The sequence below is a fragment of the Dipteris shenzhenensis genome, chromosome 1, assembly GCF_047967505.1.
Source record: "Dipteris shenzhenensis isolate YYH24624 ecotype China chromosome 1, Dip_SZ_1.0, whole genome shotgun sequence".
Classification (NCBI taxonomy): domain Eukaryota; kingdom Viridiplantae; phylum Streptophyta; class Polypodiopsida; order Gleicheniales; family Dipteridaceae; genus Dipteris; species Dipteris shenzhenensis.
The window spans coordinates 31,876,387-31,891,845 of record NC_141596.1 but is presented as its reverse complement, the minus strand read 5'-3'; the positions used below and the strand labels follow the sequence as shown (position 1 = coordinate 31,891,845).

Sequence of the window (15,459 nt, the reverse complement as noted above, 5' to 3'; positions counted from 1 at the left end):
CTCTGAACTTGAGGGAGGGTGAGTAGGAGGGGGTCCGGGCCCTGATGCTCTAAAATCCTCTGGTGCCTGATCCTACTGTTGTAGAGGATCCTGTGGGAAAGAAGTCTCACCTCCGGAGGGGCCTGAAGAATGTCATGAGGTCAAGGGCCATCTCTCCAAGTCTCGTGATACTCCTATCTAGTCCTGATCTCCCTGTGACTCCGCAGCCTCCTGTGCTCGCCTCTTACAATTGGCACGCTGTTGTTGGTTCTTTCTAGCCTACTTACTCCGCTTCTTATTCCCTACCTTGGTCCACCTTCCCTCAAAAGGCTCAACCCAGAGGGTTTGGGACTCTGGCTGTTGTCGCTGAGACTAATGTTGTGTCTATCTGGGTGGTCGTTAGGTCCCAACCTCCCACATGTCACTATGTTGTCCCTGCGTCTCCCACGGGGAGGGATGGGCCTTGCTCAAGCCTCTTGTGCAATCCTTAACAAGGTGCCCCTTCTGCCTACAACTCAGACACTGACCTAGTAAACCGGAGACGTCCCGTCTCTGCTGAAGAGTACCTTCCTCAAGAGTCTCCAAGAGGATCACCTCTAGGAAGGCATTTGGCATCTGGGCTCTCTACAACCAACTGGAGACGAGGAACCCCGTCATCTGTCACATCAGACGTCTCTGACTCCGAAGGGTACTCTAGAACTGTGCCAAATGCCCGCCTGATAAAAGGAAGGATGGCTCTATACTCCCTCGGAAGCCCGAGAAGCGGAGCGCCACTGGAAAGCGGGGAACATGGTGAGTCGAGTCCATGTCCTCCACAGTAAATCCATGATACCAAGGGATAAGATACACCAAATGAGGGCCCAGGAGAATAGGGCTCCTATCCACGAGAGCCAGAGCAGTATCCGAGGAGCCAAGTTGGAGGAGAAATACACCTCGTCCATAGATGGTGACCTCCTCGATGTGGTCGCCATCGAATGCCAAGCCAGCTTGGATCCAACCCCTAATCTGTCTCCTCGAGGGAGTAAGGCCAACTATCCTGCCAATAACTTCCTTGTCCTATAATAGATTCACTGCATGCTGTACCTGTTGCTTATCAGCAGGCGATAGGAGAACTTTGACGGCTGAGGGAGTCGAGGGTGCTGCCATGGAGCCCCATTGGCCAAACCAAGGGTCGCCACCAAAAGTCCAATCACCAAAGAAAGCAAAAACTGCACTGCCCACTGAGGAAGAGAGGGAACTAGAAAACAAAGAAGAGAAGAAGGCCCTGGATAGGAATCGCTGGTGCCCGTTCCTAGTAGGAACGGGAGAAAAGCTCCCCCAAGATAGAGGAGAACCGCCAAGAGCAATAAATAATACAAAAAAATTAATCTGGCATTCATGTATGACAAGCTCCCACAAAGAAACCTAGCACAATGTGACACTGATTTCATAAAACAGTTACATGCTGAAACGCACCGTACAGCTGCTAGAATATGAGTCAAAAAAGAAAATGTGTTTCAGACAGCAGAATTACTTTCCCAATCTCCACCACTATCATCTTCATCACCGGGCCGCTTTGCTTTCTTTGCTCTTTTCCTTCCTGGCAAAGCAGCAATTTTTGAATGTTGTTTCGTCCGAATTTCCTTTCCTCCCTCCTCATCTGCCACGTAAGAATGGCAATGTAATATACAGCCTTCCAAAAAAACAATGATGAAAAGAGATTACCAGTATAAGGCTGCAGGGCATGCTTAAAACCTTGTTGGGTTCTAGCTGCTTGAGGAAGAGGATAATTTTCTTCCACTAGTTTTATCAATAGCTCTCTTGGCCCCGAAACAAAGTCATCCAACTCTATGCCCTGTGCATAAAAGAGCACCAATTAGGGGTGCAATCATATAATCAAGTAATCTAATTTGTATTACAACCCAAACCTTTGCCCAAAAACAAAAAGCTTGATGCCGGCATTTCACAAGAGCTATTATTTACATATTTAGAAACAGCCTCTTCAGTCCTTGCTTCCCCCGTACTTTGGAGACCAATCACAACACATTTTCCTTCTTCCAGCGCCTGCTTTGCCAATCTTACAGCTGCAGGAACTTTTGCTGCCATGCACATGTGTCGGAAAAAACGCTGAATTGAAGCCAAAAGACATTTAAAAAGATGGTTGGTTTTCCATGTGTAGATCACATTCTGCACTGCCCAATCAACCTTGGAAAAGTATTTTACTAAGCTTTTTTCAAAACTACCTGATGGCTTGCCCAATAAAGACGCCACAACTGGCTTAAGCTGGGTTTTTCATAATCATGCAATGTTGTTATCACCAGCAGAAATTCCTTCCGCACATCTGCCCACATCCTTGCTGCTTTGTTGTACATGTCCTGTCCATAGTTCCCCCTTGCTGCCTGAGTTTCTGAGATCAAAGCAAGCAACTGCAACCGCAAGCATGACCAATTGTATTCCAAACATTACCTTCATTTTTTTCTCTAGTGGAACTTCAACCACCTCAAACTCTGCACCTTTGAAACTAAGTGTGCGACAAACATACATGCCCCTGTCCAGAAAACAGAACTAGAATCAAAACATATTTTACAGAGATATTTTTTTTTAACCCATAGTACTGCATGAGCCTCTTGAAAAATCAGCAGGCATAAGATCTATGAGGATTATGGTCACTCAGCTAAATACCTTGCCTTCATGTCCATAGCCACGAGTTCAAGAGCTCCTACACCTCGTTTTTCCAATGCACCTGTGAAGAATATTCCCACCGCTCTATGAGACCACATGAGCTCCAGCATTTATCCTCTTGAACATGTCCTTAAGATGTTTTCAATATTACAATAGCACTATCCAAGAAGTAACTTCCGGATCATGGCATATTAGATACCAATGCCAAGATGAAGTGCTAGAACAATATACATGTGGTCTTCAACTCCCTGTTATTTCTCCATGCACAGCATTTATGGCATACTGGTTAACATCATTTGACATAAACATATGAAGACACACTCAAGGTATACTCAAGCATTCACAAGGTAACATATAGGGCACACCAACCACTCCCCCCTGCCCCCCCAAACAACAAAACAAAATCCAAGATTGCTCAATCGTACTCAACAAAGAAGGCATTCCATGCCAAATGAAACACCATTCCACGAATGGCCACAAGCAATGCTGGAGCACCCTTCTGGAAAGGCTGCAAAGTATGTACTGGCTCGTGACCAGTACAACAGGAAGCTCAGTCCTCACTTTCCCCTTCTCTTACAGGTCCCTACCCACTCTTGAATACCCTCGAGAAGGGGCTCTGTTTTCTCTTCTTTTGCACAAAAAAAACTTCTGATTAAGCTTTAAAAAGGGTAGAACAGCACAAAGCTATCCAACTAGGATGCTGTGCAGACCAGCCCCTTCAGGCTGCTTCCCAAGGTTCTAGGCTTACTGCCGATAAGAATGTGTGAGTACCCGCAAGGAGCTAATTTGGAGGACTATACACGACCATTGGACGCTACTATCCATGCTAAAATGAAAGATGCTCGAAGGCCAGGTCTTGGGACACACAGCTTGAAGTCTTGCAAGAACCCTCCTTGTCTGGTGTCTGGAGGTGTAGAAAATGCAAGGCCAGATGGGCACCATGGTGGCCACAAGTTGACCACCCATCACCGTGATGCAGTGGGCAACCCAAATACGTCAAGCAGTGATGCTCCCTATGGTGTCTCCCAATGTCATCCTCAAGGGAACACGAGGATAGATTCCTTTTCCAAAAGCACAAGCGTCTTTGTACATAAAGTCTTGAAAGTCAAGAACAATTGGTACAAATAAATCATCTATAAAACGCCCAACTTGGCTAATCTTATGTAAAATGATAGGGCAGGTATTGATAGAAATAAGACGTTGCATAAACTCAAATTCATAACTGAAAATATAAAAGTCTGCTAAAAAGACAGCACAATTAGTGCTCATAGGGATTCCTATAATTTGTTGAAACAAAGAATCACCTATTGTGATGTAAAGATTATCTAAAAGAAAATCTATCCAAGAGCAAACGTCTTCAACACTTACGACCTTTGTGTATCTTTTCTTTTTAGAATCAATGTCATGATCTTTATTATTTAGCCACAAAATGTCAAAACATAAATCTGTTTTCTCAACTTTTAGGTTTGCATCTATTTTTGTCAAATCTCAGCTTAAAAACTTCAGCCATTAGCTTTTTGATTCTAAACTTCAGATCTTCCAGCTCGATCTTGGTATAAAGCGTAGTAAAATCATAGGTTTAAAGGGGAATAGGAGACTCTTTTATTGAATGCTTCAAGAGGAATTACAAAATTTTACAATAGGAATCACTCCTACGGAGTCATTTAGCTTGAATGTGAGGGGACATATGCCTCCTTTAAGAAGTCCCTCCAAAGTTCATGGACACTAGGCAACATGGCTTTGAAGCACTAGCTTCATTCACGCATCTAAAGGCATGTCCAGTCCAACTGCAAGTATACCAGGAATTCATGAAGACTTGCAAGGCAAAGGTGCATGGCAAAGAGCTCCACTTCAACACATGGTTTCAAAAGACCTTGATAAGGACGTTGAAAGGTAAGAACTATTGGGAAGACATTTTCTCAAGGCCCTTGGAACATGTTAACATCCCAGTCATCAAGGAGGATCTGGACTAATTCCTTTGGCTGTTTTCAGTTAGTCATGATAACTCATGATGTCCTTGCAATGAACCTGAATTTGGTTATAGTGCTTCCATTCAGGGAATGTCTTAGAGTAGTGCAAGCAGAATTATGTGTTTGAATTTGTTTTGAGGCTCGTGGTCTGGATCTTCTGTGAATACCCTCCTCAGGGATCTGTACTGCTTAGGTGTAGGAAATCTCATTGCTTTATTTTGGAAAGATGTTGGATGGCACTGACTATTGGAAATGTGCTTTCTCAACGGTCTTGAAAAAGGTCAAGGTCAACCTCATGGTTATGAAGAACGATCTCACCTAATTCCTCCAACTCTTTTAGATTCGAAACTCTTAATATTTTTGAGATTGTATAAATGATAGAGGAAAGTTATTGATAGAAGAGGATAACATGGGTTTTTCTCCTATTTGCAAGACACAACAACAGCCAAGTGTAAGCTCAGCTTGGAAGGATTTCAAAATGTTCATGGTTGGAGGAGATGAGGGTAGATGGGGTCTGTCATTGCTGTGATAACGGGGCCCTTGAGATGATAGCTTACAGGATCTGGCACTGCTGTCTCAGGATTGAGGCCAGGATGCAACGGATCCTGCAGCACTTGACTTGAGGCTGAAGGGAGAAGGTGAGTGGGAGAAGTACAAGAGGGAGAGAGTGAGAGAGAGAAGACTCCAAAATGTGCGGGTGTGAAGTGATGAGCCACACCACAAACTCTTAAGTTTTATTAGGATTAGGTTTTTCCCCCTATGACTGTCTTAAGACAGTCATAGGTGTCATATCTTTAATAAAAGGGGTGGCAATGTGCCTTTACCCCAACAACCTCCCACCTAAAGGCCAATATGCCTAAAGGGAGAAAAGAATAAAAATTACAGCAATATACAGTTACTGTATACAAGACCATAAAATAAGAATGGTCTCATCCTAATCCCATGATGTGGCGGCAATGTGCAAACCGCTCTGTAGCCAAGCTCTTAGTGAGCAGATCTGCAGGATTATCATCAGTATGCACCTTCACAAGCTCAAGTTGCTTGTCTTCCAGTACCTCCCTGATGAAATGATATTTCACATCTATGTGCTTGGTCTTCTGATGAAAGACCGGATTCTTTGGCAACATGATAGCACTCTGACTATCACAATGCAAAACTCGCATATCTCCTGTAATGCCCAAATCTCCCACCAGCCGAGTAAGCCATATTGCTTCCTTGCAAGCCTCAGTGGCTGCAACATATTCAGCTTCAGTAGTTGACAGTGCAACGCATTTCTACAACCGAGACACCCATGATATAGCACCTCCTGCAAATGTGAAAATATAACCGGTAGTAGACTTCCGGTTATCTGCATTCCCTGCATAGTCTGAGTCTGTAAAACCATGCACCAATGCATCCTGCCTACCATAGCATATGCACAAGTCTTTGGTACCTTTGAGATACCTCAAGACACCTTTCACTGCTTCCCAGTGCCGCTTGCCTGGATTTGCCATATACCTGCTGATGACTCCCACCGCAAAAGCAATATCCGGACGAGTGGCAACCATGGCATACATCAAAGAACCAACTGCAGATGCATACGGAACCTTGGCCATCTCAGCCTTATCATCATCTGATCTGGGGCTGTCCTTACTGCTGAGTTTTAAATGTGGAGGCAACGGGGTACTAATAGACTTCCCCCCCTCCATTTTAAACCTCTGCAGTACTTTGTCAATGTACTCCTTTTGTGACAGAAACAAAAGTCCCTTGGACCTGTCACGAGTAATCCGCATGCCAAGAATATGGTTTGCATCACCCAAGTCTTTCATGTCAAAAGACTTATGCAGTTGTTTCTTTAAAAGCACTAATCTCAAGCTGAGATTTACTGGCAATCAGCATGTCATCCACATATAGAATGAGTAGCATCCAACTGCCATCCTTTGCCCGTTTAGTGTACAAGCAATGATCGGTCTCACACCTATGATACCCTTGGGACTGCATAAAGGCATCAAACTTCTTGTACCATTCTCTTGGTGCCTGCTTGAGTCCATACAAGCTCCTCTTGAGCTTACACACAAGCTGCTCTTTCCCTTTAAAAGCATATCCCTCTGGCTGACTCATATAGATCTCATCATGTAGATCTCCGTGAAGAAAAGCAGTCTTCACATCCATCTGACATAAATCCATGTCCTCATGAGCAACAAGAGCTAACACTGCTCTCAAAGTAGTCATCTTGACTACAGGGGAAAAGATCTCATCAAAGTCAATGCCCTTCTCCTGCTTAAATCCCTTGGCAACCAATCTGGCCTTATATCTCGGTAAAGCATTTGAATCTACTTTGACTTTGTAAACCCACTTGCATGGCAAAACCTTTCTGCCTGCAGGTAGCTGCACCAAGTCCCATGTATCATTTTGAAGTAGGGAGTCCATTTCTGACTACATGGCTTTCTCCCACTTCCTTTTCTCTGTTCTTCCCATAGCTTCCTTGAAGCTGGAAGGCTCACCACAATCTGTCAGCATGATAAAATCAGCCACATTATTGGCTCCTGGAACAAACCTGGCAGGAGGCCGTTGTACACGGGTGCTCCTCCTAACAAAATGTTCCGGATTAGGCTGCTGTCCAGCCTGTTCATCATGCATGACGGGTGGCTGTACCACCATATCTGGCTGTTCTACAGCCCCATCTGCTGGCATATCCAGTGGTGCATCATTGGCAAAATTATCTGGCTGATTTTCAGCCTGTATACCCTCTTGAACAGGGTTATCTGCAGCAGCCTGCTGCTGCATATAAAAGGGCAATCTTTGCTGTCCAACATCATCATAAATAACCCTCCTGTATTCCACAGGTTGCACGGGTTCCTTGTGTACACTATCCTCTTTAAAGATGACATCATTGCTGCGTATAATCTTCCGTTTAACGGGATCCCATAACCTGTACCCCATTTCACCTTCGTCACCATAACCCATAAAGATGCATTTGATAGACTTTGGCTCCAGTTTGGTGCGCAGTTCTTTGCGTATATGAGCAAAGCACTCGCAGCCAAATACACGTAAATGCTTATATGAGGGTGGCTTGCCAGACCACACTTCCTCTGGCACTTTCAACTCCAAAGCCTTGTTTCGCGACCTGTTAATAATGTAAACTGCTGTTTGCACGGCTTCTGCCCAAAAGCCATGGGGCAATGCAGCATAAGACAACATACATCGAACCTTCTCCTGAATAGTTCGATTCATTCGCTCACTTACACCATTTTGAGATGCATTATGAGGGGCTGTGAGTTCCTGTTTGATGCCCTTAGCTTCGCAAAACTGCACAAAAGCATTAACACATACTCACCCCCATTATCGGATCTGAGGCATTTCAGCCTGCGACCTGTCCGATTCTCAACCTGAGCGACAAACTTCTTGAAAGCATCTAAGGCATCGCTTTTATGCTTCAAGAAATAGACCCACACTCTGCGTGTGGCATCATAATAAAAGTAATGAAATACTTTGCACCCCCTAGTGATAACTGTGGCATCTCACACAAATCAGTGTGCACTAGATCAAGCGGTGCTCTATTCTGGGGAGTTCTCCTCTTATGAGGAGTCACAGAATGCTTGCCAAATATGCAATGATCACAAGTAGGCAAATTTTAAAAAAAGAAAGAGACGGCAGATAACCCAAACGTGAAAGTTCTTGCATTCCTTTAACAGACATGTGTCCCAACCGGCTATGCCACAATGAAACCTTTGGCAGCTCGGTTATGACAACAACATGATTACCCACACTGGAAACATAAAGAGGGTACAAGGTATCACTCTTAAAACCCTCAGCCACTACAACCTGGCCATCAGTAATCACCCATTTGGAATCCCCAAATGTGGTGTGGAAACCACTGTCATCCAATAAGCCAGTGCTAATCAGATTTTTCTTGATTTGCGGCACATGGCGAACACCATCAAGCATAAATGTGCATCCATCAGGCAACACTATCTGTATACTACCAATCCCTGCAATCTGACATGCATAGTTGTTCCCAAGGTGAACAACTCCATGAGTACGTGTGTAGGAAGTAAACCACTCCCTATGAGGAGTAACATGAAAAGAAGCACCTGAATCCAAGAGCCAGGTGTGCATGTCATGGCCATCAATAACCAAGGTATGTGCAATTACAGCAGAAGAACATAATACCTCATGTCTGTCACTGTCACTGTCCTCTGCTGCAACATTCACTGCATCCAAGTCATCTACCTTCGCCTTGCCTTTGCCTTTGCTTCCACTGCCTGCATCCTTTATTTCAGCCTTTTTGGCTTTCTGATCCCGTATAAACTTGAAGCACTTAGACTTCACATGTCCCTTCTTGCCACAATAAAAGCATTCAATATCCTTTTTACCACGGGACTGACTGCGGGATTTGGACTTACTAGCAGATCTGCCCTTCTGCTGAGTCCTGCCTCTATCCTGTACCTGCAAGGCATTTGAAGACTTGCTGCTCGCATTATTCTTCCTGCTCATCTCCTCCATAAGGAGAGAGCTCTCTACATCAGCATACATAAGAGTGACATTCGAATTTGACAGGGAGGGTACACAACAAGAAAGTAGCCTTGAACTCCTCATCAAGGTTCAATCCCTATGCAATAAGCTGTGTAAAGATGGCATTGAACTCACTCAAGTGTGAGGTCATAGCTGTACCTTCCTTCATGCGAAGATCAACCAGCTTCTTCAACCAATAAACCTTACTGGCTGAACTCTTTTGGGCATATAACTCTGCTAGCCTCTGCCATAGGCCATAAGAGGTCTTTTCAGCCTGAACATTGAACACAAGAGTATCGGAAATAGTAAGCATGATAGCTGCCCTTGTGGACAAATCAAGCTCTTCCCAGTCATCATTTGTCATGTCAGATGGCTTGACACTCTTCACCCTTATGGGCTTAGAAATCTTCTTAAGCAGAAGTACATTCAAACACTGTTCTGCCCATAATGCATAATTGTGTGCCCCTTCCAACTTCTTTATGTTCAGAATTGATGGTTCACTTCCCCCTGATGCCATATCAGATAAGGAAAGTACCTGACTTCCTGTAAGTCAAGAAAGACTGAATAAAATTCTGATTTCTCAGAAAAAACCTGCTCTATCAAGAGCCAGGAGCACTCACAATAGTGCTGTTTTTTACTGTCAGAAAATCTGCAGCACAACAGAAAATTTCTCTCCAGTTACTGTACCTTCTGACACACTGTACCGTGCTCAAATAGGCATAAAAAAACAGTAATTTCAGAATGAGTAGCTGCTCCACAAGTGCTTTAACAGTGCATCAACAGCTGACAAAGCACAAAACACTGCTGTAAACACTGCTGCACTGCTGTCCTGATCACTTCTCCCACCTCAGATGAGGTATTGCACTGATTTAATATGCATAAACCACTTGGCATATACTGTTTTGTTTACCGAAAAAAAAAGAGCTCCAGACACTTCAGCCTGTCACAAAACCTGCAACAGAAAATGGGATAAATCCCAAGAAATTACCCTTCTGCCAAGGGAATAAAATGCATCTGAAGATCTCTGACAGTAACCCAAGTGATCTCAAGCAAAATTTGGGCAAAAGCCCCTTGATCTGACACTTGTACCAAGTGAAAACAACCTCAACAATGAGGGATAAGGCATACAATGTGCAAATCTCTCTGACAAAATCAACTAACAGTGTAATGCAAATACTGCCCTGTGTAGAAATGACATACACAGATCCCAACGTACAAACACTCAATGAGGAACCTTTTGAGCACTGTCAACGATGGACAGTTAGGGACCGAGTAAACTCGATGCGCCCTGGCCAAGCGTGGCTCAACTGAGGTTCTCTGAGTGTTGCACAAGAAATGTGACCTGCAAGAAAATGTCACCTCCACACTGCGGAAATCGAGACAAAAGTGTGCACACTGGCACCACACTACCTCAAGGCATACAAAGCATCAACTGCTGGGCAAAAGCCCTATGATCTGCTCACCCGTAAACTGAGATTCAAACCCAGTAAAAGCATATATCCTCTGTCAGATGCATAAATCACGATATCTGTGCACAAGTCCTCCTCCAAGCAGGAGGGAAATAAAAGAAAAGTACTTGCTGTACTTCACGCAATACAATGCACCTCGGGAAAAGTACTTGCTGTACTTCACGCAATTCAGTGCACCTCGGGAAAAATCCAAATCTCCTCGCTTTTTCTCCCAAAAAAAAAGCTGATGTACCTGCTGTACTTTTGTACCAGTGTACTCGTGCAGAGTACCTGTGTACCTGCTGTACTTCTGCAAGGTTCAGAAAAGAAGATTTCCGAAAAATGTACTTCCCTTGCTGCAGATCTTGACGAAGAAGAATAGACGCAGATCCAAACCAGAAAATGCACCTCCCTGTCGAAAAAAAAAAATCCGGAAGCAACTCCCTGTCACAGTCCGTACGGCGATCCGTACTGTACGGTAGAAGGCTGTCCGTACGGCTGTACGGCCGACGTCTGTTCATACGGATGTACGGACGACGTACGTCCGTACTGTTGTACGGCGCGCGAAATGGCGCCTACGCCTGCGCGATGCGCTGCCCGCTGCAGCCCGCGCTGCCGCCCTGCTGTCCCGCTGGCCCGCGATGCACGCTGGCTGCTGCCCTGCTGTCCCGCTGACCCGCGCTGCCCTGCGTTGCTGTTGCGCTGCCTCGCTGCAGCCCTGCGTTATCACTAGGGAGTGAGGCTGGCTTTGATACCAGTTGAAGGGAGAAGGTGAGTGGGAGAAGTACAAGAGGGAGAGAGTGAGAGAGAGAAGACTCCAAAATGTGCGGGTGTGAAGTGATGAGCCACACCACAAACTCTTAAGTTTTATTAGGATTAGGTTTTCCCCCCTATGACTGTCTTAAGACAGTCATAGGTGTCATATCTTTAATAAAAGGGGTGGCAATGTGCCTTTACCCCAACAGAGGCGGGCATGGTAGCTTGCTTGACAAAGGGACGACATGCTTTCCCGAGGGAGATGGTCTCTCTAGCCTACAAGATAGATGGACTAAGCATCACCCGCCTCAACATTCAGGACTTGGCGCATCACTCTCGCAAGAGACTTGAGTTCTCTCCTAAGGACACAGTCTTGGAGAAAGGTGCCAGCATCATTGCCTGAAATATCTAGGTATCATGCTGCAGTTTAGTGATATGGGGGCAGAAGACTCAGCCTGCGACCACCCTCGTCAACACATTGCATGATACCATAGATACCTTGTGAGCCACTTGGAAGCGGGCTACAGAGGGGTATACGAAGACTGCAAAAGGTGGGAGCATTTCTGCAAGGCATGGCCTACAGGCATACATTCTCATAGATTGAGGAATCCACTAACTGTATAGCCCTCCACCCTAGTTGTTGGCACCTGATTCTAGTATTACGCAAGGCAGTGAACTAGGACTTTGTGAAGCAGGCCGCAGAGCAGCCAGCTGTCTTTTTTGATTGATCAAGTGTCCCATGGACTGATGACCTGTACCTTTTTTAAAGTTTCCTAATAGACCATTCTTTTCTCTCGAGGGAGAAAGATTCAAAACATTATTAAAAAAGGTGACCGATTGTGTGAATTTTCAATGAAACACTGTGAGGTTTAAAATAGATCAAAATAGAGGGTATCTTGACCATCCTTTCTCTCTAATCAGAGGTTGAGATCCATGCATGGCCAAATCACTTGCTTGCTTGAATGATAAAGTTCAATCTCTGGGTCAAATATAAATATTTAGGCTTGGGCTTGTCAGTCTGTCTTCTTGCTATGGAATATCCGGTTCCAATGCAAGCATCTTTGTACAGGAATAATCATGAGTGAATAATCCGGGGCCGTAGAGGTCTGCTTCAGGATAAAAACACACTTGAGTAGCTGCAAGATTAGAAATATTAATTCGATGTCATTTATCAGAACTCCTTTCTAGCACGGTTTTGGTCTAAGCTTGCTGGTTTATGTTGTAATTCTGTACAGTTTCAGGTTAAAAGGGAATCCCATCATATAAAGAAAAGAGAACATGCACTCGACGAGGTGCATCTGTTTCCGTGGACAAAGAAAAGGTATCATTTAGAAACACACATGCTCTCTGAGAAGAAGAGACACTTTGACGAACAGCATGGATGGGCAACAGTCATGCCCATTCCAAACATTTAGGAGACTCTACTATTCCTTTGATACAACCATTGAGCAATACATAACAACTGAAGAGTTTAGCATGAGCAAGTCTCACATCATGAGAGAGAGGAATCTGTTTTTTTTTTCAAAGCTGTGATATGCTATGCAGATGGGGAGATCTGCTCCTCAGGCAAGTGGGAACACAATTGCTCATGGTTAGCATAGCTATAAATGAGCGGTAGCAATGCTGAGCTGCAAAAAGTGTCAGGCAATCCTCCTGGTCATTGATGTTTTCCCTGGAAAACTTTGTGGCGGTTATTGACTAGTTAATATTTGAAAGGTATGTATATATATTGTTTAGGTTCTAAGGACAGCATCAGCTATACAGGCACAGGGAAAGTCCAGATGCTTCATCCTAAGAGAACCTTGATTAAAAGTCTTCTGAGTCCTGAATCCTTTAACAAATAGTGTAGCATGGGGAACATGGTATACCAAGGAAAGCTTGAAAGTTTGGAAAATCGGTCCCAATGCCCCACAGTCCAAGCCGAGTCATATATCCCATGTTGCGAGGCTCCGATGCTCCAGTTGCTGAACAGTAAACAACCCGAGCTTCTGGCAACCTTGCCTGCATTAGACATAAAAGTTGAGAAGCATAAAACATATGAACATTCAGTAACACCCAGCGAATGCACATCAAATTCATGAAATATGACTCTAGATCTGCAAATACCCTGTCTCTTGTACATGGACACGTTGTCCTTGAGGTACTGTTGCTCATTTTATGTTGAGACATAGTCCCTGAGATACATAGCCTCTCTTGCCTGGGGATGTCTGTTGATCTACCAGTCTCTACCTCCAGGTCATGGGAGTTAACTCTAAATCTGCAAATAGCCTGTCTCTTGTATATGGAAACATTGTCCTTGAGGTAACTGTTGCTCATTGTATGCTAACATGGGGTTGATCTCTTTCTTCTGACTCCATTTTCCCCTTGCATCCTCCCCACAAAGTGTCCACCACTTTCTGCTTCACGGAGTCCCTTATGGCTCCTTTCTTTTCATGAAGTTCTTGGCTTGAGATATCCCAGCTTTCCAACCAGTTATGTGCCTCTTTGAACCATCCTTTTTCTCTTGTGGCTTCCATCACTTTGTGGGGTGTCCATTTTTTTCAGTTCAGTTCGACCCTATAAGAGATAAAGAGACGTATTGCTTCACCCTCAAGAGGTACCACTCTGGTTTCTGCCAAAATCATGGGATAGCGAGTTTGCACCCTTAGCCCTAGCTTATTAGGAACCTTTCTGAATTCTCTCTATTCTTTTCCATGTTTGTTTTGCTAGATTCGCGCCCCATATTTGACACGAGACCACTGGCCGCACTAGAGTCTGAAAAGGAATTTGCTCATCACTGGATATTTGATTTCCTGCATTTGTTTTGTAAGCTCGACAAAGCTTTTAGGGATCCAAGTGTCCTCGTTTCTACACAGATTCCATTTGTGGTTGTCCTCAAATTTCAGTCCTGGATACTGTGAGATTTCACCACTTCTTGCTTGCTTCCATGAAAAAAAATAGAATCAGACTTATCTTTTCTCCAATGATCATCAACATGGTCTTGTCAATATTTACAATCATACTTTGAGCTGCATTTTCGGCAAAAAGGACCACATCATCTGCGTAGATAAGCAATAATACCACACTACAAAGCAATAGTACACTGATTTGTATTTGCCCTGTGATCCTGCCGTTATAGTGTTTAGAGTAATCAAATGATTCACTCGTGGAAAGTTTGGGTCTAAAGCCAGCCTAAGAGGGGGCTCTGACATATTTTTTTCCAGAAAAAGGTAAATTCTATTAATGCTTTAAAACCATACAACCAGCTTCCAAAAGGAGCTCTAACATTTGAGAATTCCACCCATGTACTAATTATTTCTCCAATAACTGTTCGAACAGTCTTGCCATGGATGATGAGACTGCTTACCATAGTTGTCCTGTAGCTCTTTGCTGCCTCCTTGTTTCCACGTTCAAGAATTGGGACCAAAGTATTTACTTGCCACTTTGTGGGAAACCCTTAGGTATAGCCTTATTCAAGAATTCTTGGATCTTTTGGTGGAGATTATCCCCTCCCCATCTAATTATCTCGGCTATAAGTTCATATGGATCTTTTGCTTTTCCATTCATGCCTTTTGAAACTCTTTGGTTGAACAAAAATCTTGTTGAGGCTATTTGAGGTCTCCAATTACAAGCTGCTCCATCATTGGTCTGGGAAAGATTTCTTTTTTTTCAAAGAAAATACTTCTATTGAGTATGAAAGAAACTCCGACAGAACAACTCACTGGAAAAGCATATCATGCCAGGCATGAGAAAACAAATACCCTAATAAGGCAAAATCAAACTCCTGAAAGAGAGCTAGAAAAAATCCCTGAAAATGCCACCTTAAAACTCTAGGAGACTCCAAGAAGAATGGGGAACCACTCCACAACTTAAGGGGTCTAGTTAGTCGAGAGGTCTTGCTTCCTTTGTGGGTTCTTGGAAGGTTTTCAAAAACCTTCTAGATGATTGGAGGCTCCAGTTAGTAAGTCACCTCAGAGAAACTGCAAGGAGAATCCAGTAGATTGATGCAAAGCTATACCCTTGGATTGGGCTTTTCCAGGTGACCGGTTTCATTCTCGGGGTACTTGGCTAGGAGCCTTCGCGAGATCTGGGATCCCACTTCAAGTTGTAGGACTACAAAGATCAGACGGGGATGCCTTGGGCTTTTATGTTCCTTCTGGGGGCAGTTATTC

At 44.1% G+C, this 15,459-nt stretch overlaps 1 protein-coding gene across 2 annotated transcripts in view; it reads right to left on the bottom strand.

The window, feature by feature from the left end:
* Positions 1-15,459, bottom strand: part of EMB1135 (RING/FYVE/PHD zinc finger superfamily protein) — a 182,471-nt gene that overhangs the window by 120,603 nt on the left and 46,409 nt on the right. For both annotated transcript variants that reach the window (XM_087374238.1, XM_087374244.1), the window contains exons 8-14: positions 13,177-13,309; positions 2,641-2,701; positions 2,425-2,506; positions 2,202-2,333; positions 1,942-2,085; positions 1,714-1,813; positions 1,493-1,618 (exon numbers count right to left, since the gene is read on the bottom strand). In XM_087374238.1, the coding sequence (XP_087230364.1) occupies positions 1,493-1,618; positions 1,714-1,813; positions 1,942-2,085; positions 2,202-2,333; positions 2,425-2,506; positions 2,641-2,701; positions 13,177-13,309 (778 nt within the window). The remainder of the gene's footprint in view (positions 1-1,492; positions 1,619-1,713; positions 1,814-1,941; positions 2,086-2,201; positions 2,334-2,424; positions 2,507-2,640; positions 2,702-13,176; positions 13,310-15,459) is intronic.